Source organism: Lithobates pipiens, unplaced genomic scaffold (genome assembly GCF_037356315.1).
Source record: "Lithobates pipiens isolate NorthernLeopardFrog02 unplaced genomic scaffold, aLitPip1_a1.2 Scaffold_27, whole genome shotgun sequence".
NCBI lineage: Eukaryota > Metazoa > Chordata > Amphibia > Anura > Ranidae > Lithobates > Lithobates pipiens.
Window position 1 is genome coordinate 178,257,566 of NW_027507788.1, and position 25,333 is coordinate 178,282,898.

The 25,333-nt window shown below is 46.1% G+C and overlaps 1 protein-coding gene across 1 annotated transcript; it reads right to left on the reverse strand.

Annotated features, from left to right (window-relative positions):
- Positions 1 to 553: 553 nt before the first annotated feature.
- On the reverse strand, positions 554 to 24,248 carry LOC143933276 (nicotinamide N-methyltransferase-like). Its single transcript, XM_077456161.1, has 3 exons — positions 24,098 to 24,248; positions 18,912 to 19,119; positions 554 to 1,046 (listed from the first exon to the last, which is right to left on the reverse strand). Exons 1-3 carry the CDS (start codon positions 24,246 to 24,248, stop codon positions 623 to 625), a joined length of 783 nt encoding a protein of 260 aa, XP_077312287.1. The 3' UTR covers positions 554 to 622.
- Positions 24,249 to 25,333: the final 1,085 nt, after the last annotated feature.

A 25,333-nucleotide genomic window follows, 5' to 3' on the forward strand; every position in this document is an offset into this window, starting at 1 on the left:
GTGTAGCGTGACCGCACTGAATTGTCATTCAAATTGTCATTCATAGTGTGACAGCACTGAAAGCTGAAAATTGGCCTGGGCAGGAAGGAGGTTAAAGTGCCCAGTAAGCAAGTGGTTAAAGGGACCACAATCCAAATAGTGGGGAAATATAGCTGTCAGCCAGGACCCATCCCTGCCGTCCTGTACAACACTTATCAATTTGATCTGTTCTATATTTTTTCCCCTCAAACTTTTAATAATGTTTAGGTATTGAACCTGATAATGTTAATTTTTGGTTTTCTAATATATTGTCCACACACTGTATCTGATATTGTATTTTTATATAACCTTTATCCATATTCTGATGAAAGACATACAATAAATGTCTGGAAATGAGTTGGTTATCAATAAATAGATAAAAAGATATATTGTATACATAAAAGGTTTAAAATATTGCTCCAAGACAAGTCAACACACATTTATATTCTGAATGATCTTTATTAAGATAGTGATATTTGTTAACACAATGTAACACAGATTAATGCAAAATAACATTGCTTTCTTTAGCGCTGCTGCTGTGATTTTTGACTGCCATTAGTAGGTCATTACATAATTATATTTGACTCTATTTGGCTCCAATCATCTACTCCCCTTTGCGTCCTACAATGAATAGCATAGCTTTATAATCAATGAGATCACTGACATTGCGTCTCCTCTGCACTGCATAGTAATCAGTGGCTAAACCCACCTTAGCAAAGGCATTTTTCACAAACTCCTCATTAAATTTAAAACAATGGAACCGTTCTGCTCCAGCAAACCAGTAAGTTGTATCTATTACTGCAATAAGTATCAGTTGGCCTCCGGGTTTTAGCAGCTTTATGATCTTCTCCAGATTCTTCATGTATTCATCTTCATTTTTACTGATAACTTCCAGTATCCACGCACTGATAATACAATCAGCAAGTGGTAGTAGCACCGGGAAAGTTATGTTTTCCTGTTCAAAATCACATTTCAAAATCTGCATGATGGATGACCTTAGGCGCATTTCTTTCTCCTGAAGTTGATCTCTGAAACAAATAAAAAACATAATATGGACATTACAGGAAATATTTCAATATACAGTGATATGGTGTGATAAGCAACTCTGCCAAAATTCAGTTAGACTGTAATTTGACAAGTTAAAATAAAATTGTCATACTAGTGTAGACTACCCCTGTAGGAGTTGCTAATAGCCGGGTTCCCTACTACTGCACAGCCAGTCACACAGCATTTCCTTCTTGTATCCAGACACAGTGATCAGACCTTTGGCTTGCTTTTTTGTTGGTTTTATTAGGGAATGATAACTTGCATGGGGTAAGGACAGGGCCGTCTTAATAGCATCATGGGCCCCTGGGCAAAGTAATGCACTGGGGCCCCTACAAGCTTGTCTCAATTTACACACCTACTTATAAAAAATAAAGTATAAAGAGTTGATAGAATTAAACATATGTTCATTAGTACTTTAAATAAAATCGATTTTACAAAAAGGAAAACATTCCATAAACCACAGACTAATCAACACAAAGGGCACAGTACAATGGGGAATGCAGAAGGGCACAGTACAGGAGGGGACAGGAGGGCACAGTATAGGTTCTGAGATGCTTCCCGGGATATGGTTTTGTTGGGACAGTTTCGTAAAAAGCATGATTGTCCCAGCAAATCCGGGACAGTTGGCAAGTATGATGTAATGCAAGATTATTGTGGGGCTCCATGCACCTGGGGCCCCTGGGCAGTGCCCAGGAGTGCCCTTGTATTAAGATGGCCCTGGGTAAGGGATTATGGGATACCCAACTTGAAAATGTCCAACAATTAAAACCAGGGACATATACACAGTCTTGTGTATATATATATATATATATATATATATATTAGTTGAAGCCCTATAGCCGATACGGATATGGATAACATTTAGAGTTAACATAAGACTTACCACATGTAATTGTGCCCTGGTTTGATGCACGGTATACCAAAATAAGGGGGCATACCCTAGATTGGAAATGGATATTCTGTGAAGAGAAACTAATATTTTAGAAATCCACTGAAAAAGGAATGGGAGGGTGGGTATAGCGCACAGGAAACCACAGGTGACAACAGGTGAGTGGGCTGGTTAAATACCCCCTGGGTTCCTCCCATAAATTCAGGCCACCATACTGGCTTTCCTACTTATGGTTAAAGCCCTATGGCCGATACGGATATGGATAACATTTAGAGTTAACATAAGACTTACCACATGAAATGGACCTGAAAGGGTGCCCTGGTCTGATGGACGGTATACCAAAATAAGGGGGCAAAAACATTTAGGTAGGGGAATAGTATTTTATTAGCTTTTAGTTGTTTATTGAGCTAGTTTGGTAAATGCCTACGAGATCTCTACTTGAGGATTGGGGATGTAGCGGGTGAAGCAGGCAGACTTCCACCTACCCAGTCTCTTAATGACATGGTCTGGGATCCCATGGCGGGATGTCGCCGAGGCCCCTCCAATGCGGAAGGAATGGCCGGAGTACTGGCTGGGGTCAAGGTGAAGTTTACGGAGAAGAATCCTTATGTGTTTCACAAACTGACAGGCACTCAAAGTTTTGACTGGAAAAGGTAGAAGGGGACTGGAGTCCGGCTGTTCGGGCAGGAGTGACAGTAGATGATTGAGTATGGTAACTGGACACCAGCTATTATTAGTTATGTAAAGGTGGATATCTACCCCAGAGCCTGACTGCTGGATTTTAGAAACTGTAAGGTGGAGGATGAAATGGTCTTGGTATCGGAGCAAGTGACGTCTACATAGCACTTGGCCTGCGTGGTTGCTACAGGGGAACTCACCAGGTCGCAAGAACCCATAGTAGGCCAAGCATATGGCCCGGATTGTGTGGGATGCGAATAAGGAAGGTTTTGCGGGGTCGCGTAGCGCCAAGAAATGTTGGATGCCAGCTATGTATAGCTGAATAGTGTTATAGGATCAGGTCAACTCAGTATGGCAATACGAGATGAAGGCCAGTACGTGCTTGACATCTGTTGTTTTCTTGGAGCAGTGTACCAGGAACTTGTTGCATGCACTCCAAGCTGTCTGGTAGGCTTTGAGTGTGTTGTGGGACAGTGAGTAGTTGATGAGCTTGGTCGCTCCATGTAGATGTTGTACTAATCTAGGGTCAGCTGAGACCAAGCAGGGATAGGGGCTGAAACTGGATCGGCTCCGGGCACCTGTTTGAAGAAGGAGGTGTAGTTAAAGCGTGACAGAGCGTCTGCTGCGAGGTTGCACTAGTCTGGAACAAATGAACAGTGGTTATTAAACTGATTTTGTAAACACAGTTGTACCAGCCTGCGCAGGAAGGACATGAGCGAGAGGGATTTGGACCTGCCTTAGTTAATAATACCTGCCATGGCCTGATTGTCAGTGGTGAAGGCCACAGTTCGTCCTGTCCAACAATGACCGCAGAGCTGTGCGGCTGCCACTATCGGATAGAGCTTTAAAGAGAGAGCTATGGGACTGTGGTAATCCAGTGCTATGCATCCGTGTGGCTATTTTTCCAAGAAATTGTCACCTGCAGAGGGAAATTATGAGATTGGTGACAAAGAGCTGTTGGCGATCATTTTAGCCCTGAAAGAATGGAGACATCTCCTTGAAGGTACCACTGTGCCGTTTCTCATTCTTACTGACCATAAGAATCTTGTATTCTTGTCTGAGGCTAAGTGCCTCTTTCCCAGAAGGGCGCGATGGGCTCTTTTCTTGTTGAGTTTTAATTACATTGTCTCCTTCTTACCCAGTACTAAGAATGTAGGGGCCGATGCCTTGTCACTACAGTTCTCCTCCACTTCCAAGTTGGAGTTGGTTCTGGTTCCTGTGATTCCTCCTGATCGTATTCTGGCTACGGTTCGCACCACTTTTACTTCTCCTTTTGGTGATAAAATTCTTGCTGCTCAGGGCCATGCTCCTCCTGAGAAACCTTGTGACCGCTGCTTTGTCCCAGAGCATCTCCATACTGCCGTGCTCCAGAATTACCATTCTCCCAAGGCAGCTGGCAATCCTGGGAAGAATCAACTTGTTTGGGCTATTTCCCAACAATTCTGGTAGCCTAGTCTATGGGCTGTAATTGCCTTCATAGCTGCCTGTTCCATGTGTGCTCAGAGTAAGACTCATTGACACCTTCCAGTGGGCCTCCTACAACCCATAGCCAATGGAAAGAGGCCCTGGACCCACCTGTCTATGGATTTCATTATGGAGTTACCCAACTCCCAAGGCAACACTGTTATCCTGATGGTGGTTGACCGGTTCTCTAAGATGTGTCCACTTAAGATGATTCCACTTAAGAAGTGGCCCACTTCTAAGGAACTGGCTTCCATTTTTGCTCAGGAGATCTTTTGCTTACATGGGTTATCCAAGGTGATTGTCTCGGACAGGGGTAGTCAGTTTGTCTCCCGGCTCTGGCGAGCCTTTTGTGCACAGTTGGGAATTCAGCTTGCCTTCTCCTCTGCGTATCACTCGCAGTCTAATGGGGCCACAGAACGAGCCAATCAGTCCTTGGAGCAATTCCTACATTGCTATATTTATGACCATCATAACAACTGGTCAGACCTATTACCGTGGGCAAAGTTTGCTCACAACAGTGCCTTGAATTCTGCTTCCTGATTGTCCCCGCTTATGGCGAATTATGGTTTCCAACCTTCCATGTTGCCTGACTCATTTGTTCCACAGAGTATTCCTGCATTAGAGGAGCATCTTCGTGGTCTTCGTTCCACTTAGGAACAAGTTCAAGAGGCTTTGCAACATGCTAACGATAGGTACAGACTCCATGCTGACTGCAGACACCTGCCTACACCTTCCTACCAGGTTGGGGACAGAGTCTGGCTGTCATCTCGCAACCTGTTCCTTCTTTGAAGTTCACACCTTGGTTTATTACGCCATGGACCTTCCTCCTAGTATGTGCATCTCAAATGTGTTTCATGTCTCCTCATGTCTCCTTTGGTCTGCAACCGCTTTACCACCTTGATGACACATTCTCACCCTATACAGGTGGAGAATCATGAGGAGTATGAAGTACAATCCATTGTTGACTCCGTAGGTTCCGTGGGCGCATACAGTACCTGGTGCATTGGAAGGGGTAGGGCCGGAGGAATGCTCTTCGGTCTCATCCTTGGACGTGCATGCCCTTTTCCTCCTCCGTGATTTGCAAAGACATTTTGCCCTCAAACCCGGTGGTCCTCTGAGGGGACGGGGTCGTTAAGAAGGGGGTACTGTCAGGGCTGGGCTCAGCCCTTCCTTCTCTGAGCTGGCTGCTCAGCTGGCTAATTGCCAACTCCCATTTCTCTCCACAGTTACCCAGCTGTTGTTGATTCTGCCCGTCAGTCCTGCCTACTTAAAGCCATCCAGCTCACTTGATCTGTGCCTTCGCCTTGGTCACATCACTAGAAAACATCTCCTGCGTTCCTTTTTAAAGACTAGCTTTGCTGACATCCCCCCTGGCTCCTTATCCTGCTTGCTGTTCCTCTACTTGGATCCCTGACTTCTGCCCTGGCTGATTACCCAATCTGGTTACTGAACTCTGGCTTGGCTGATTACCCAATCTGGTTACTGAACTCTGGCTTGGCTGACTACCCGATCCGGTTACTGAACTCTGGCTATGCTTTGACTGCGCTTACTCTATTTACCTTTTTATTTTTATTAATAAACAAGTGTGATTTTACTGTACTTCTGTCTCGGTCTGGTTCATGGTTTCTGACACCTGTGCAGCTAGATCTCACTGCAGACCATTCCTGTTGTTCTGTTTCTAATATTCTACAGGCAGGCAGTTCATTCAGTTAGCTGCAGTATATTCGGGACTGTATCCTGTGCAGCTAGATCTTGCTGCAGACCATTCCTGTTGTTCTGTTCCTAATATACTACAGGCAGGCAGTTCCTTCAGTTAACTGCAGTATATTCAGTATACTGTATGCGGTTTAGCCAGATCTCACTGCAGATCGTTCCTGTTGTTCTGTTCCTAATATACTACAGGCAAGCAGTTCATTCAGTTAGCTTCAGTATATTCAGTACTGTATCCTGTACAGCTAGATCTTGCTGCAGACTGCTCCTGTTGTTCTGTTCCTAATATACTACAGGCAGGCAGTTCATTCAGTTAGCTACAGTATATATTTAGTACTGTATCCTGTGCAGCTAGATTTTGCTGTAGACCATTCCTGTTGTTCTGTTCCTAATATACTACAGGCAGGCAGTTGATTCGCTTAGCTGCAGTATATATTGAGTACTGTATCCAGTGAAGCTAGATCTCACTGCAGACTGTCCTGTTCTGTTCCTAATCTACTTAAGGCAGGCATTCGATTCATTTAGCTGCAGTATATTCAGTACTGTATCCTGTGCAGCTAGATCTCACTGAAGACTGTTCCCGTTGTTCTCTTCCTTATATACTACAGGCAGGCAGTTGATTCAGTTAGCTGCAGTATATTAAGTATATATATATATATATATATATATATATATATATATATACATATACATACATCCCAGCTTTGTGCAGCTACATCTCATTGCAGGCCATTCCTGGTGTACCTATTCAAATACATTACAAATACATCAAATACAGTATGTCTGGAAGGCCAAAAAGGAGAGGCAGATGCTCACAGGCCACGAAAAGAGGGCAAGCAGGCTCTGTGTCTACAGCCAACATTGCTGATCGTGGATATGGTGCATCCTCAGCATTGGGCCGCGTGGCACACTTGTCTTTTTTTTCGGCAGCTGGCCGTGTAGAGCCACAACATGCAGAAGAGTTGGTAGAGTGGAGGACCAAGCTGTCCTCATCCTCCTCATCCTCTGTCACCCAGGCTCAGTGTACTTTGACTGCCAATGCCATCGGCCCCTTCTTCCCTAGCCCCACCAACATGCCCTGAGGAGTCCCACAAACTGTTCGACCATAGTGTTGGGTATATGCTGCAGGAGGATGTGCAGCAGTTTGAAGGCTTTGGTGATGGTACCCAGATTGAGGAAGGCAGTAACGTGAGCCCAGAGAGAGGGGTGCCCAAGAAGGTCAACAAACTGGCAGTCATGTTCCTCCTTCTGCAGCATACTGCAAGGTTTGCTCCAGTGACGAGGAGGGAGGGGATGATGAGGTAATTGACTCTATGTGGGTGACTGATAGGAGAGAGGAGGAGGAGGAGGCACATCTCCAATGAGGCAGGATGCCCTCCAGGGGCCAGCTTAGGGACAGTCAACCGACTGCATCATACCACAGAGCTCCGCATTTGCAGGGCGCTGCTGACTCCAAAATTTTTCCAAAAGTTCTTTGGTGTGGGCCTTTTTTGAGACATGTGCAGCAGATCACACCATTGCCGTTTGCAACATATGTCTGAAGCGTATCAATCGTGGCCAAAACAGCAGCCGCTTGGTCACCACATGCTTGACCAGACATATGTCGATCTCCCATGCAGTCCATTGGCAAGCGTACTTAAAAGACCCACACCAAAGAACAAGGCGGACCTCTCCTTCCTCCTCATCAGCTGGGATCTCCAATCCCACTATACCTTCAGTTCTCTTAGAAACCTGCACTGAGAGGAATGAAGGTGTAGAATTAGGTGTGCCAAGTACCTGCGGGCAATTTGCTATTGCTACGATTGTAGCAGGCAAATTTCCCTACCCCAGTTGCTAAACCAGCCAAAGAAATTTGGTCCCAGCCATCCACATGCCCAGCGGATGAATGGTAGCTTGGCTAAATTGCTAGCACACCAACTGCTGCCCTTTCAGCTGGTAGACTCTGCCCCCTTTCGCGAATTTGTGGAATGTGTGGTAACTCAGTCGCAGGTTCCCAAACGCCACTTTTTTTCAAGGAAAGCAATTCCGGCTCTCTACCGGCATGTGGAAGGCAATGTCTTGGCCTCACAGGACACAGTGGTCAGTGGTAAGGTGCATATTATTGCTGACACATGGTCCAGCAGGCATGGACAGGGACGTTACCTATCTTTCACAGCACACTGGGTGACCCTGCTGGCAGCTGGGAAGGATGCAGGACAGGGTGCAGTATTGTTGGAGCTTGTTCTGCCACCACACCTCCAAAATGTTACAAGTGGTGATTCTGATACACTTCTCTCCTCCACCCCCTCCTCTTCTTCTTCTTCCATGGCCTGTTCCTCTATTTGTCCTCAGAACAAGCGGTGCTTCGTAAGCAGGCTGGCTGGCCTCCAAAAGTAATACAACCTGCATGTCTCATCTGTGACATGCCCACCAGATGGAACTCAACCCTGGCCATGCTGCAGCGGCTGCACGCGCAACAGAGGGCCATCAATGAGTACCTGTGCGACTATGGCACCAGTACAGGGTGTCAGAAACCATGAACCAGACTGAGACAGAAGTACAATTAAATCACACTTGTTTATTAATAAAAAATAAAAAGGTAAATAGAGTAAGCGTAGTCAAAGCATAGCCAGAGTCCAGTAGCCAGATCGAGTAGTCAGCTAGTCCAGAGTTCAATAACCAGATCGGGTAACAAGCCAGGCCAGAAGTCAGGGATCCAAGTGGAGCAACAGCAAGCAGGATAAGGAGCCAGAAGGGATGTCAGCAAGCCAGTCTTTAAACAGAACTGCAGGAGATGGTTTCTTGTGATGTGACCAAGGCGAAGGCAGAGATGACGTGAGCTGGACAGCTTTAAGTAGGCAGGTCAGATGAGCAGGATCAGGGACAGCTGGGTAACTGTGGAGAGAGATGAGAGCTGGCAATAAGCCGACAGCTGAGCAGCTAGCCCAGAGAAGGAAGGGCTAAACCAGCCCTGACACAGGGTCGGGGGGGCTTGGCTTTTTTTCACCACGCTAGTGGCTCATGATCAAGGATGCTTGCACTGTCCTGACACCATTTGAGGAGGCCACGAGGATGGTGAGAAGTGATAGTGCATGCTTCAGTGATACTGTCCCTCTTGTCTACCTGTTGGAGCACATGCTGTGTGGAATAATGGACAGGGCACTTGAGCCAGAACAGAGGGAGGAAGAGGAGGACTTCCTTACCTCTCAAGGCCCCCTTTATCCAGACAGTGTTCCTGCGGGCCCGGCGATCACACAAGAAGAGGAGGAGGAGGAAGAGGATTGACAGCATGGAGGTGGAGCCTAGCACTCAGCAGCAGTCTTCAAGAGGTCATTTACAGTCCCCAGAAACCCATGGACTTGTACGTGGCTGGGAGGAGCTGGCTGCAGATCAGGTCGTCCTTAGGGACCCAGAGGACTCAAATGCCTCAGCAAACCTACGTTTGGTACCTAGAGTATCTGTAAGGGGTTGCAGTGTTGTGGCACCAGCACCAGTGCCTAAAGCCCAATTTTTCTGCCCCTCTTTAACAGAGGCGTGTAATTACACTTTTTGCTGTAATATTTTGCAGCAGGGCTTGTTCCTGCGCTCGACTAGAGTATCCGTGAGGGGTTGCAGTGTTGTGGCACCAGCACCAGTGCATAAAACCCAATTTTTCTGCCTCTGTTCAACAAGGGGCATGTAATTACAATGTTTTCTGTAATATTTTGCAGCAGGGATTGTTCCTGCACTCAACTAGAGTATCTGTGAGGAGCTGCAGTGTTGTGGCACCAGCACCAGTGCCTAAAGCCCAATTTTTCTGTCCCTGTTCAACAGGGGAGTGTAATTATAATTTTTGTTGTAATATTTTGCAACAGGGCTTGTTCTTGCGCTCAACTAGAGTATCTGTGAGGGGTTGCAGTGTTGTGGCAGCAGCACCAGTGTCCGAAGCCCAATTTTTCTGCCTCTGTTCAACAGAGATGTGTAATTACAATTCTTGATCTAATATTTCACAGCAGGGACCGTTCCTGTACCCACCAAGAGTAACTGTGAGGGCTTACAGTGTTGTGGCAACACCACCACACCACCACCAAAAGCCCAATTTTTCTGACCCTGGTCAACAGGGGCATGTAATTGCAATTCTTGATATAATATTTCACAGCAAGGCCCGTTCCAGCGCCCACCAAGAGTAACTGTGAGGTCTTACAGTGTTGGGGTACCACCCACACCTAAGGCCCAAATTACTGCAGAGTATATAGGGCAGGCCCCTACTTTCAAACATCTGACTTACAAACGACTCCTGCTTATAACCGGAGGGAGACAACAGGAAGTGAAAGGAAATCTACCCCTCTCAAATTTTCTCCTGTAAGATTTATTATGGGAAAAAGGCATCTCCTCCACCAAAAAACCCACATTTTCAAAATCCAATTGTCATTGGGACAGAAAGTGAGGTGAAATCTTCTGAATAGAGGCACAGGCAGCAAAACAAATGTTACAAGGGTGATGATAACCCTTCCCTATGTTTTTCAAAAAGCTTAAAAATAGATTTTTTTGGCTGGAGCTACACTTACAAAATGTACCTGTTCCAAATTACAAATAGATTAAACTTAAGAACAAACCCATAGTCCCTGTCTTTCTTGGGACCACCTGTATACTTCTGTTCATAGTATATAGGGCCTGGGGGCCCCATGCCTTTTCTTAATTTGGGTGCAGGGTTTCCCTTAATATCCATACAAGACCCAAAGGGCCTGGCAATGGGCTAGGGGGTTACCCATGCCGTTTTTCTCAATAGTTTTCATCCATATTGCCGGGACCCTGACATTAATTACAGCCACAAGCAGTTTTAAATGACTTTTATTCCTTTAGAAATGTAATTTTGTGCAGGGACTGTTCTAAACATGGGAAACACGTACCATTTTACAGGCATATTATAGACACCCCCCAGGTACGATATTTAAAGGAATATTTCACTTTTATTTTTTCACTTTAAGCATCATTAAAATCACTGCTCCTGAAAAAATAGCCGTTTTAAAAACTTTTTGTTTGCATTGATGCATGTCCCCTGGAGCAGGCCTCCAAACCCTTTTTAGGACAATAACTTGCATATTAGCCTTTAAAATTCGCACTTTTGATTTCTCACGTTCGAGTCCCATAGACTTTAACAGTGTTTGAAAGTTTACGCTAATTTTCAGCCCCGTTCTCATGTTCTGGATGGAAATCTAACTGGGGGGGAGGGGGTGTTCCGTTCATCCCTAATACCATGCAGCACTTGAAAGACCCACATCAAAGAAAAAGGTGGACTTCTCCTTGCTCCTCATCTGGGATCTCCAACCCTACTATACCTCCAGTTCTTTCAAATACCTGCACTGAGAGGAATGAAGGTATAACAATAGGTATCCAAAGTACTTGCAGCCAATCTGCTAGCAGTACACCACCATCTGATTTTAGCAGGCAGATTTCCCTACCTCAGTTCCTGAACCGAAAAAAGAAATTTGGTCCCAGCCATCCAAATGCTCAGCATCTAAATCCTAGCTAGGCCAAATTGCTAGCACTCTAACTGCTGCCTTTTCAGCTGGTAGACTGTGCCCCCTTTCGTGAATTTGTGGAATGTGCTGTACCTCAGTGGCAGGTTCCAAAATGCCATTTCTTTTTCATGGAAGGCCATTCCAGCTCTCTATCGGCATGTGGAAGGCAATGTTTTGGCCTTGCTGGAAAGGGTGGTCAGCAGTAAGGCTCATATTACCACTGACTCATGGTCCAGCAGGCATGGACAGGGACGTTACCTTTCCTTCATGGCGCACTGGGTAACTCTGCTGGCAGCTGGGAAGGATGCAGGACAGGGTTCAGTGTTGTTGGTGCTTGTTCCATCACCATGCCTCCAAAATGCTAGTGGTGAATCTGCCACAGCTCTCTCCTCCACCCCCTCCTATTCTTCTTCCTCTATGACCTCTCCTACAGATTTGTCCTATGAACCAGCGGTGCTCTGTAAGCGTTCAAGGGGCTACGCAAGCAGTCATGCTAAAAGATGCCATGCTGTGCTTGAATTGGTCTGCCTAGGGGACAGGAGCCACACTGGGGCAGAAATTCTGTCAGCTCTGCAGGGGCAAGCTCAGAAGTGGGTGATACTATGCCAGCTTCAGTCAGGAATTGTTGTATGTGACAATGGTACCAAACTTACCCTGCATGGCCTCCCTGATTCTGCAAAGCCTACAAAAGCACCCTAGGATTTGTGGTATCAAGGAGAGGAGGAGGCGGTGGCCCGGTCTTCTGTCGCCGCCGCCACCTTCCGTTCTTCTTCTTCTTCTTCTCCAGGAGATGTTGACTCGACGAACTCTCCGGCCGCAATGCCAGGGATGCGCTGCGCTGCCACTTATATAGGGACAAGGGGCGGTGTCACATGGGTTTATGTCACATGGGTTGGTGTCACATGGTGACCCCGCCCCCTTACGATGACACAGTCCTGGAGGATGCTGGGACTGTCACCATGTGACATCAACCCATGTGACCAACCCATGTGACATAAACCCATGTGACACCGCCCCTTGTCCCTATATAAGTGGCAGCGCAGCGCTTCCCTGGCATTGCGGCCGGAGAGATCGTCGAGTCAACATCTCATGGAGAAGAAGAAGAAGAAGAAGAAGAAGAAGAACGGAAGGCGGCGGCGGCGACAGAAGACCGGGCCACCGCCTGTAAAAGAGCTATAAAAAGGCGCGGTGGCCCGGCAGAAGAACCGAAGAGAGGGACAAGACCCCCAAAGTCGGAAGAAGAGGCCGGCGGCGAGGAAGAAAGCCGGACTCCTCCGCTAGCAAAATAGCTACAAGAAGATAGCGGAGGAGTCCGGCGAGAAGACCCCCGAAGACAGAAGACCCCCGGAGCTGTGCAATAAAGTATTTTATCTCGTGTGTTGTGTTTTTTTTGTACTTTTATTTTACAGGTGAATGGGTAGGGGTACATTGTACCCCATACTCATTCACATAGGGTGGGGGGCCGGTATCCGAGGGCCCCCTTATTAAAGGGGGCTCCCGGATTCCGATAAGCCCCCCGCCCGCAGACCCCAACAACCAACGGCCAGGGTTGTCGGGAAGAGGCCCTTGTCCTCATCAACATGGGGACAAGGTGCTTTGGGGTGGGGGGGCCGCGCCATGTTGAGGGCACGCGGCCTGGTACGGCTCAGGAGGGGGGGGGGGCGCTCGCTCGCCCCCCCTTTCCTGGCCGGCTGGGTAGCTTGCTCGGACAAGGGTCTGTTGTGGACTTGGGGGGGACCCCCACGCCGATTTTTTTCAGCGTTGGGGTTCCCCTTTAAGTCCATACCAGGCGGCGGGACCAGCGACGTCTCCTTCGCGGGCCCCGCCTACCTGGAGACCCGCTCAAAATGAGCGGACTTTTCTCGGTGCGGGAAAATTCCGTTCATTTCAAAAGTACGGCGGACTGGCATACACACGGCCGGATTGTCCGCCAAAATGCAAGTCCGGCGGGAAGATTGGAGTGCAACACGGCATTCTAAGTCCGCCGTACTTTCGGGTCAAAAAAGTATGCCGGAGGCTACACACGGGGGGATTGTTTGGCGGACTTGAGTTTGCCGGACTTTTCCACCGGATTGTTTGATCGTGTGTACGCGGCATAAGGGTGCAAATGTTTGATTTCACTCCTCACTACCTATCACAGTTTCGAAGGCCATAAAATGCCAAAATAACACAAACCCCCCCAAATGACCCCATTTTGAAAAGAAGACACCCCAAGGAAGTTGTGGAGAGGCATGTTGAGCCCATTGAATATTTTTTTTATAAGTGATTGAATAATGACACAAAAAAAAAGTTTACAAAAAGTTGTCCCTAAATGATATATTGCTCACACATGCCATAGTTATATGTGGAATTGCACCCCAAAATATATTCTGCTGCTTCTCCTGAGTACGAGGATACCACATATGTGGGACTTTTGGGAGTCTAGCTGCATACGGTACCCTGAAAACCAATCACTGCCTTCAGGGTTTCTAATGCCGCGTACACACGATCAAACAATCCGGTGGAAAAGTCCGGCAAACTCAAGTCCGCCAAAAAATCCCCCCGTGTGTAGCCTCCGGCATACTTTTTTGACCCGAAAGTACGGTGGACTTAGAATGCCGTGTTGCACTCCAATCTTCCCGCCGGACTCGCATTTCGGCAGACAATCCGGCCGTGTGTGTGCCAGTCCGCCGTACTTTTGAAATGAGCGGACTTTTCCTGCCCGGAGAAAAGTCTGCTCATTTTGAGCGGGTCTCCAGGTAGGCGGGGCCCGCGAAGGAGACGTCGCTGGCCCTGCCGCCTGGTATGGAATTAAAGGGGAACCCCAACGCCGAAAAAAATCGGCGTGGGGGTCCCCCCCAAGTCCACAACAGACCCTTGTCCAAGCACGCTACCCGGCCAGCCAGGAAAGGGGGGCGAGCGAGCGCCCCCCCCCCTCCTGAGCCGTACCAGGCCGCGTGCCCTCAACATGGGGGGTGCCTTGGGGAAGGGGGGGCCGCGCGGCCCCCCACCCCAAAGCACCTTGTCCCCATGTTGATGAGGACAAGGGCCTCTTCCCGACAACCCTGGCCGTTGGTTGTCGGGGTCTGCGGGCGGGGGGCTTATCGGAATCCGGGACCCCTGAAGACGGAAGACCCCCGGAGCTGTGAAATAAAGTATTTTATCTCGTGTGTTGTGTTTTTTTTGTACTTTTATTTTACAGGTGAATGGGTAGGGGTACATTGTACCCCATACTCATTCACATAGGGTGGGGGGCCGGTATCCGGGGGCCCCCTTATTAAAGGGGGCTCCCGGATTCCGATAAGCCCCCCGCCCGCAGACCCCGACAACCAACGGCCAGGGTTGTCGGGAAGAGGCCCTTGTCCTCATCAACATGGGGACAAGGTGCTTTGGGGTGGGGGGCTGCGCGGACCCCCTTCCCCAAGGCACCCCCATGTTGAGGGCACGTGGCCTGGTACAGCTCAGGAGGGGGGGCGCTCGCTCGCCCCCCCTTTCCTGGCCGGCCAGGTAGCGTGCTCGGACAAGGATCTGTTGTGGACTTGGGGGGGACCCCACGCCGGTTTTTTTTTCGGCGTTGGGGTTCCCCTTTAAATCCATACCAGGCGGCGGGGCCAGCGACGTCTCCTTCACGGGCCCCGCCTACCTGGAGACTTTTCTCCGCGTGTGTGGGCGAGTCCGTTCATTTCAAAGTAGGGCGGATAGTACGGCGGACTTAGTACGCCGTATTAGTCCGCTCAAAAAGTGCCGTGTGTGGGCAAGTAGCCCGTTCGGAAAGTCCGACGGACAGTCTGGCGGGAAGTCCGCAAGACTAAGTACGTCAGACATACCGCTACGTGTGTACGCGGCTTAAGGATGCAAATTTTTGATTTCACTCCTCACTACCTATCACAGTTTCGAAGGCCATAATATGCCAAAATAGCCCAAAACCCCCCCAAATGACCCCATTTTGGAAAGTAGACACCCCAAGCTATTTACTGAGAGGCATGTTGAGTCCAAGAAATATTTTATATTTTGCCACAAGTTGCAGGAATTTTACAATTTTTTTTTTTTTGCACAAAGTTGTCACTAAATGATATATTGCTCACACATGCTATGGGCATAAGTCAAATTACACCCCAAAATAAATTCTGTTGCTTCTCCCGAGTACGGGGATACCACATGTGGGGGACTTTTTGGGAGCCTAGCCACGTACGGGGCCCCCGAAAACCAAGCACTGCCTTCCGGATTTAAATATAAAATGCTACCAAAAAAAACTGTTAGCAATCGCAGGGATCAGGCCTGACTCTGCGATCGCTGCAGTTATGTGTTTAGTGTTTTGTAAGTGACAGTGATCGATCGATACTGCACTTGGGTGGGCTGGGCGGAGGGGCAAAACGCAGGTGCTAGCAGGTATCTGGGCTGATCCCGCTAACAATGCGTTTTTTTGGAACCCTAAACTGCTGGGGACGCTAGTATAGATCTGATCAGATCAGATATTGATCTGTTCAGATTCTATACCACTACGGGAGGTTTATGCTTTGCGTGTGGGTGTTAGCGGTACTGACACTAACCTAGCGCTGCCTGGGGCGACGCAGACCCTGACCCTAAAACCTAATTGATATCACCCGCCGGGTGATCAGGGGGTTAAACATTTATTGGGTAATAAATGGTGGGTGCCCTGATGCTATAAAAAGAAAACTAACCAGAGTCACCCGTAACACTTATACGGTGATCACTGGTGAAAGGGTTAACTAGGGGCAATCAGGGGGTTCAAATTTTTATTAGGTAGTATATGGGGGTCCCTGGCGCTATATATAAAAACCTGACGGGGAACCTAAATAACTAACTGGCTAACCAGCGTCACCAGTGACACTTGTACTGTGATCGCTGGTGAAAGGGTTAACTAGGGGCAATCAGGGGGTTAAAACCATTATTGAGTAGTATATGGGGGTACCTAGCGCTATAAAAACCTGGCGGTGAACCTAAAAAAATAACTAGCTACCTAGCGACACTAGTGACACTAATGCAGCGATCAGAAAAATGATCGCTTAGTGACACTGGCAAAAGGGGGTGAAAGGGCTAACTAGGGGCAATCAGGGGGTTAAAACCATTATTGGGTAGTATATCGGGGTACCTAGCGCTATAAAAACCTGGCGGTGAACCTAAAAAAATAACTAGCTACCTAGCGACACCAGTGACACTAATGCAGCGATCAGAAAAACGATCGCTTAGTGAGACTGGCAAAAGGGGGTGAAAGGGTTAACTCTAGGGGCAATCAGGGGGTTAAACCTTTATTGGGGGGTGGTAGGGGGCTACCCTGGACCTAACACTAACTGCCCTAACAGTTTTTACTTTTGCAACTGACACTGAATGCAGTGATCAGTAAATAAATGATCACTGCAATCAGTGACACTGTGACTGGGGGGGGGCGGGGGCGATCGGGGGGATGGGGGGGGATCGGGGGGGGGGGGGTTTGTGTGCCTGTGTGTACCTACATGTCAGTGTAGTGTTGGTGCACACTTAATTTCTGTCTTCTCCTCGTAGTCCGATCAAAAAGACCGCCCGAGGAGAATGACATCACTTCCTCCTTCCTGTGTATACAATACACAGTGGGAGGAAGCTTCTCATTGGCCAGGAGCGATCGAGAGGGGGTGGCCAGAAACCAACGGCCATCCCCTCATCTCGGATCGCTCCTGCAGCGAACCGGACCGCCATATCCAGCTGGAAGACAGGCACGTACATGTACGTGCTTGTGCCTGCCTGTGCCATTGTAATGACGTACAATGGCAATACGGCGGTCCTTAAGTGGTTAATTTAGACATATTCCTAATAGACTCTCCACAATGTACAATCAAGGGAAAATGGCACACCAACTAGAGCTATTTTCCCTCAGTTGTACTTTGTGGAGTGTCTATTTTAGAATATGTCTAAATTAAGGTGATTTTATCAGATGTGCAGCTGACCAGACCCTTTACCTCTACTGTGAAGCCTGTAATGGATGGGGCCAGCACCTGGTAGTGTGCGGTGAAGGTGGTACAGGTGGAGACCGACCTTGAGTGGTCGACTATGTGGCAGATGAGGTTTAATGTTGAGAAATGTAAAATTATGCACTTGGGGGCTAAGAATATGCATGCATCACACATACTAGGGGGAGTACAACTGGGGGATCCATAGTGGAGAAGGATCTGGGGGTTCTGGTAGATCATAAGCTCACTAATAGCATGAAATGCCAAGCTGCGGTTTCCAAAGCGAGCAAAGTCCTTTCCTGTATTAAGAGAGGTATGGACTCCAGAGAGAGAGAGAGATATCATTTTGCCCCTGTACAAATCATTAGTAAGACCTCATCTGGAATATGCAGTTCAGTTTTGGGCACCAGTTCTCAAAAAGGATATCATGGAACTGGAGAAAGTGCAGAGAAGGTCAGCCAAATTGATAAGAGGCATGGAGGAACTCAGCTATGAGATTAGAGGAACTGAATTTATTTCACTTTTGATAAGAAGAGATTAAGGGGGGATATGATCAACATGTACAAATATACCGTATTTTCCCGAAAATCGGGGGTCGTCTTATACGCCGGATCAGCCCCTCCGATGCCTGCTGAGGGTTCGGTATATACCGCTGAGCCAATCCCAGTGAGCGATGTATTCAAATGAATACAGAGCCTGCTCTGAGTGGAGTAACAACCTCTGCCAATCCGAGCAGGCTACTCTGTAGCCTGCTCGGATTGGCTTTGAGAGTCAGAGAGGCGCGGGCTGATGATGATACAGCCTCTGCCAATCCAAGCAGGCTTTGTATTCATTAATAGAATACATCGCTCATCGTGATTTGTTCCAGCAAAAGCAGGAAGAAGGATATGGCGCCAGCTCCTGCTCCAGCAAGGACAAAATTTCAAGCGTCGGAAGCCTTGGAAGGGGGTCGTCTTATACGGTAAGTACAAGAAAAAAATGCTTAAACAACAGTAAGATTAGGGGGTCGTCTTATATGCCCGGTCGTCTTATACACCGGAATATACGGTATAAGGGGTCCATATAGTGAACCTGGTGTCGAGTTATTCACTTTACAGTCAACAAAGAGGACAAGGGGCACTCTTTACGTCTAGAGGAAAAGAGATTTCATCTCCAAATAGGGAAAGGTTTCTTCACAGTAAGAGCTGTGAAAATGTGGAATAGACTCCCTGCAGAGGTGGTTCTGGCCAGCTCAGTGGATTGCTTTAAGAAGGGCCTGGATTATTTCCTAAGTGTAGATAATATAACTTGGTACTGACATTTATAAGTAAAGTTGATCCGGGGAAAATCCGATTGCCTCTCGGGGGATCAGGAAGGAATTTTTTACCTTGCTTTAGCAAATTGGATCATGCTCTGCTGGGGTTTTTTGCCATCCTCTGGATCAACTGTGGTTATAGAATTGGGTATATGGAATTGTATGATATTATTATTATTATTTTTTTTTTTTTTTTGTGGTTGAACTGGATCGACATGTGTCTTTTTTCAACCTGACTAACTATGTAACTTGAACTTTTCAAATGCAATATTTCAAAGTTGCCTGATTAAAAACATGAAAAAAGTTTGTATTCTAAATAACTTAATAAAAGAAATATACTCAAAAACAATAGAAGTCGCCTTCAGAGAAATAATCTGCAACCTAAAAGTCATTAGGAGACAAGTCACCTCGTTCCTTCTAACTCAGCTGCGGCTGATGATGTATGCAACCAATCATATGCTCCGGTACGGTCATGTAGCCATCTGTTCAGTTCCATAATACATCTCTCTTGGAATTTTAAGACAACTATTTCTTTGAAGCAATTGGAGGCGGAATAAAGATGGTGAATGAAGGAACCAAGGCTGATGTCAATCAAAAATGTACCCTCAACTCGATCTGGAGGAATATTAGAGATTTAGATTTTATCTGACACAAGTCCAATTTCACTGCCAAAAATTAAGGGATTTCACACTTTCATAACATTTGGCATTTAATGACAGTGGTAGATGAAAATAGCTTTAAAAAATGATTCCCAACCAATATATAATATGGCTCTGGGATTTTCTGCTAGGCTGAGCCTTATATGTCACATTATACTCCATATATGAAAGCACCAGATGAGCAAGGAGTTGAGAGAGAGAGAGAGAGAGAGAGAGAGAGAGAGAGGGGGGGGGGGGGGGGGTAAGGAGAGTATAAAGGAGTCAGAAGGCCATTTGCAGAGAAACAGTCACTTTGACTGTTCTGATCATTTAGGCTCCATTCACACTTGTAAAACGTCAAAATTATGTAATTTTCACTGCGACTTTACAGTGTGACTTGATGCAACTTTGATGCCACGTTGGACAAGTGCAACTTTGTTGCAAATTTGGCTTTGACCATGTGACTGCGTGACTGCTCTACAAAGTCACACACACATGTATATGATTCAGGTGCAACTTTAATGTGACTTTTGAGGGTTTACATTGAAGTCTATGGCCCTCATGTTGCATGAAAATCTGACCAAAGTAGTACAAGAACTACTTTAAAGTCACTGTGACTTTAAGACCTCATGCACACAGTGCGTTAAAAAAACCAAGCTGCAAAGCCAGTACCAACACCAGAAAAAATGCGCTTTTAGAATTGTTTTGCATTGGCGTTAATGGTGTTAATGCACACAAAGTTCCTCTTTACATCAGTGTTTGCAGGATTCCCCTTACATGCTGCATTAGTATTTAGCAGTGTTTCTCTGCCCTGTTCTAGTTTCCACTTCCCATTCCAACTACTACAGCATAAAAACGCTTGATGCAGCTTAGTGCTGTATACAGCGTTAACTCGCATTTAGCCACGTCAGGCATTTTTACAGCTGCAACACTGCTGCCTAATGCCACGTACACACGAGCAGATTGTATGGCGTACTTAGTCCGTCATACAATCCGACGGACAATCCGTCGTAGTTTCCACTGAACGGGCTTGACCACACACGGATACACAAACAGTCCGTCGAAAGCTTGCGTGATGACGTGTACAGCACGTACGACGGGACTAGAAATAGGAAGTCCAAGACACAGCAAAGCACCCTTCAGCCGTGTAAATCCTTTCTGGGCATGCGCCATTCTTAGTCCGTCGAACTAGCATACTGACGACCGTATTGTTCGCTGAAACCAAAGTACGACGGACAGAATTTCGAAAAAAAACAAAATTCTTAGTACTCCGGACTGCACGCTGAAAAAGTCCGCTGAAGCCCACACGCGAGCGGATTGTCCGCTGAAATGTGTTTCGACGGACTAAGTACGCCATACAATCCGCTCGTGTGTACGCGGCATAAGAATGCGCTGGACCTGGGGTTTTTTGCAGCTTGAAAAAGCCTATGCCACTAATAGCACCTAAAAGCCTATGTGGAGACATAGGATAATATGGAGAGAAGTTTTAAATCTGTGACTTTGGGGTCCAAAGTTGCATGACAAGTTGTACAAGTGTAAACTAGGCTTAAAGATAGAAAACAAATATGATAATGTTTGTGAATTGGCCTTTTCCAAGCAAATAAATAAAAAGTGATAATATAATGACTTAGCCCTTGTACACACGGTCGAAGATTCCGACGGAATGTGTCCTATCGGACCGTTTTGTCGGATATTCCGACTGTGTGTGGCCTCCATCGGAACTGTTTCAGTCGGACCAACTTTTCCAACTTGCCGGTAAAATTTTCAGACAAAATGCTACTCCGACGGACAAAGTGCCACACATGCTCAGATCAAATTCCTAGACCAAAGCTATTGGCTACTAGCCTGAACGTAGTCCCGTCGTAACGAAATAACGTCATCACGTTATGTACAATCGGATTTTCCGACAACTTTGTCCGACCGTGTGTATGCAACAGTTTCAGACAACAGATTTGGTTGTCAGAATGTCCGACCTTGTGTACAAGGGCTAAGAGTGACATATTCACCATATAAAACAGTCATAAGAAATAAATGATCATTTGTTATCGTCTCATCATAATGTGGTACCAGTTTATGATTCTGTTTTACAATAATCTTCTTTGGATCAGTATGCCACTGTTGACCTCTCCACCTCAAGTTGGATTTCTCCATCCCTTCATTGTTCCAATGGATGGAGTAAATGGACAGAGGCTTAGAGGGTTATTTACGAAAGGCAAATCCCCTTTGCCTTGCAAGTGCACTTTAAAAGTGCAGTCGCTTGAATGCCGCGTACACACGATCAAACAATCCGGTGGAAAGTCCGCCGGACAATCCCCCCGTGTGTAGCCTCCGGCAGACTTTTTTTACCCAAAAGTACGGCAGACTTAGAAAGTAGTTTTGCACTCCAATCTTTCGGACTCGCATTTCGGCGGACAATTCGGCCGTGCGTGTGCCAGTCTGCCGTACTTTTGAAATGAACGGACTTTTCCCGCCCGGAGAAAAGTCCGCTCATTTTGAGCGCGTCTCCAGGTAGCCGGGGCCAGTGAAGAAGGCGTCACTGACCCCGTCACCTGGTATGAACTTAAAGGGGAACCCCAAAGCCGAAAAAATCCCCCCAGGTCCACATCAGACCCTTGTCCGAGCACGCTACCCGGCCAGCCAGGAAAGGGGGGACGAGCGAGCACGGCCACCCACCCCAAAGCACCTTGTCCCCATGTTGATGGGGACAAGGGCCTCTTCCCAACAACCCTGGCCGTTGGTTGTCGGGGTCTACGGGCGTGGGGCTTATCGGAATCTGGGAGCCCCTTCAATAAGGGGCCCCCGGATACCGGCCCCCCACCCTATGTGAATGAGTATGGGGTACAATGTACCCCTACCCATTCACCTGTAAAAAAAAGTTAAAAAAAACACAACACACAAGGGTTAAAATCGTTTATTGCACAGCTCCGGGGGTCTTCCGTCTTCGGGGGTCTTCTCGCCGGACCCTCCGATATCTTCTGCTAGCTCTTTTGCTAGCGGAGGAGCCCGGCGTTCTTCTTCGCCGCCGCCCTCTTCTTCCGACATCGGGGGTCTTGTCCCCCTCTTCGGTTCTTCTTGCCGGGCCACCGCACCTTCTGCACTTTCCTTAAGTGAATAACCCCTTTAACCTCCCTGGCGGTATGATTATTTCTGATTTTAGGTGCTGAAAGCGATACAATTATTTTGCATGGAAATTTTGGTTTTATATTGTAGGCCTGCAATTCTTAGGAATAACTCTCTTAAATCTGTTCAAGCAAGAGTCTAGTAGACATCCTAGGTATGATAAAGTTTATAATATAATAAATAATGATAAAAATAATAATAAAAATTATTCAATAATGTAATCAAATCCAAAAACACTGAAATTTGCTCATTTGCAGAATTGTCGCTGTGTTTGATGACGGATCTCCCCAGAAATCGCTATCGCTCAATTCTGCAAGTGATTATAATTTATTATCGCTGTTTTCTAGTTGGTCTAAAATCACTTTTGACATAAAGGGACACTTTTTGGTTGCTATGGACAATCTCCAAATTCCATGCAGAAAAAAACTGTATTTATAATATAAAACTACATGCAGGTCACTGGACAGACCACTAGGGACAAAGGGGATGTGTATTTTTTTTTGTATACAGTACTGTAATCTGTAAGATTACAGTACTGTATGTGTTTTGTGTATTTTTACTTTTTTTGAATTTGGCGCCGATCTCCACTCCCGTGCACCGTAGCGTGGCAGGAAACTGAGCTCGGCGGCACTCGAAACTGTGTGAATCGAGCGGAGGACAGCTCGCACACAGTGGGAGGACATCGCTGGATCCAGGGGACAAGGTAAGTAACCTCTCCCTGTATCCTCCCTGTATCCAGCGATGTGATCCCGAGTCTGGCTCGGGGTTACCGCTCGTGGTACTGAAATTGCAGCGCGAGCCAGACTCGGGATTACTGCTAGGGAGGTTAATCTTGAAGTTGCTGTTTGCCTCCCATGGAAGTGGCACCCAAGATAGCTTTTCAAAAAAAATGTTTTTTTTAAAACCCACTGCAGAAGTTTATAAAATTATTTCTAGAACCCAACCTTGATTGGTACTGGTCTAAACCCTTATCCTGGACTTGCTTACTCCAGGAACATTAATTACCCTAAAGTAGACTTCATTTAACCAATTATACTAAATCAGAGAGTGATTGGTTGCTCCAGAGGAAACCCAATTGTTTGTGTTGAATTTTGTTATTTATTTGGAAAATTCAATTTAATCTCATGTATACCCGTGATATAAAATATCAACCAAATCAATTTCAATTGCGGGTTGTAACACAACAAAATGTGGAAGAGCCCATAGTGAGTTGAATTTTTTTTTATAGAAACAGCTTGATTTTTTTGCAAGAAATAAAGCATTCCCCCTCTACCAGAAATTGGAAGCTGTGAGGACAGGGCTATGGGTACTCCCATGTATGTTAGTGATACTCATAATGCTCGTACACACGATAGGATTTTCAGCTGGAAATTGTGTGATGACAGACTGCTGGCCTAAAATCTGACCGTTAGTACACTCCATCAGACAACTGTTGTCCAACTTTCCTCCAGCAAATGTTGGATGGCAGGCTAATACATTTTCGATGGACAACGGTCTGTTGTCAGATTTTCGTATTGTCTGTATACAAGTCCATCACGCAAAAGTCCAAAATACAAACAATCATGCTCGGAATCAATGCTCACCAAATACGACATTAGCAGAAGGTGCCCAAAGAGTGGTGCTCAAGATCTGAAATTCCACATAGTACGTTAATGCATTCGTGTTTGTTGGCCGAAAATGTGTCCCGTTACTTGCAAGACAAGTTCCTGGCACACACCCTTCAGACAAAAGTCTGACACCCTGTTTTGTCAATAATTCTACTGTGTGTACAAGGCTTTAGATTTATTAACATTAGTCTTTTTTTGTTAAAAAATATCAATGTACGCTGTACATACCTGTGCTGAACTGATAATAAAACATCGCCATTGGAAATTTTAAAGCATCATCTGCAAAGACCATGTCCTCCTTATTAGAGAAATACGTATCAAGATAACTTCTGGAATCCATTCCATGTACAAGATAGAATTTATGTGTTGTGGAATCCATGGTCCTGCAATGCTGAACTTCACCTCTTTGATTTCTGCTTTCATGTTTGACTTCTATTTATATTCCTTTGAAATCAGGTGGTTACATTTTATTGTAACATAATCATAAATATATTTATAAAGCAGTCATGTGGATAGTGCTGACTGAGGTGTGATTGCCATCTGAGTTTGCAAAGGTTTAATCACCTTAAGACCGGTTTTAAAAAGACCAAACAAAAAATAAGTTTTAAAAGTTAAAAAGTTTAAAAAAGTTTTAAAAAGACCAGTTTTTTTTACATTTGTTGTTTTCAAAAATCTGTATTTTTTACTAGAAAACTACTTATTATACAGTGGGGAAAATAATTATTTTATTACCTGTAGATTTTGTAAGTTTGCCCACTTGCAAAGAATTGAAGGGTCTCTAATTTTTTATCATAGGTGTATCTTTGTAATGATAGAAACAGAATATCAATCAAAAATCCAGAAAAAACGCATAAAACAAATGCTATAAATTGAGTTGCAGTTCAGTGAGTAAAATAAGTATTTGATCCCCATGCAAATTACAACTTAGTACTTGGTGGAGAAAACCTTGTTGGCAAGCACAGAGGTAAGACGTTTCCTGTAGTTGGTTACCAGGATTCAGTGTTGCCAACCCCCCAAATTGCAATTTACTGGCAGTATGCCAATATTTACAAACAGTACCAATTCTGTACTTGCAAAATTCATCAAGTTTACTGACACAGCCACATTTTTTACTGACACTGCAAATGTACCTAAAATTACACTTTTCTGTGCTAAACAGTGCAAACATCAATATGTACACTATAAACATGTAGCTAGTGCTATTAGTAATGTCTTTAAGTTAAACAAAAGTCAAAAACATAGAGTTCCTCCTTCCGTCAGAGTTTTCAGGATTCCCCCTTACAGTGCTATAGTCTCTTCTCCATAGTCCACACTGACTCCTCCCGTAATCCCCATATCGGTGGCATTCTAACTTTCAATGCCTCTCCAGGCTCCCCCTCAGAGACTGCAGATATGATACAAGACATGAGATGGTCAGAGATTGCTGACATGATACAGGAGGTGGTCAGAGGCTGCAGACATGAT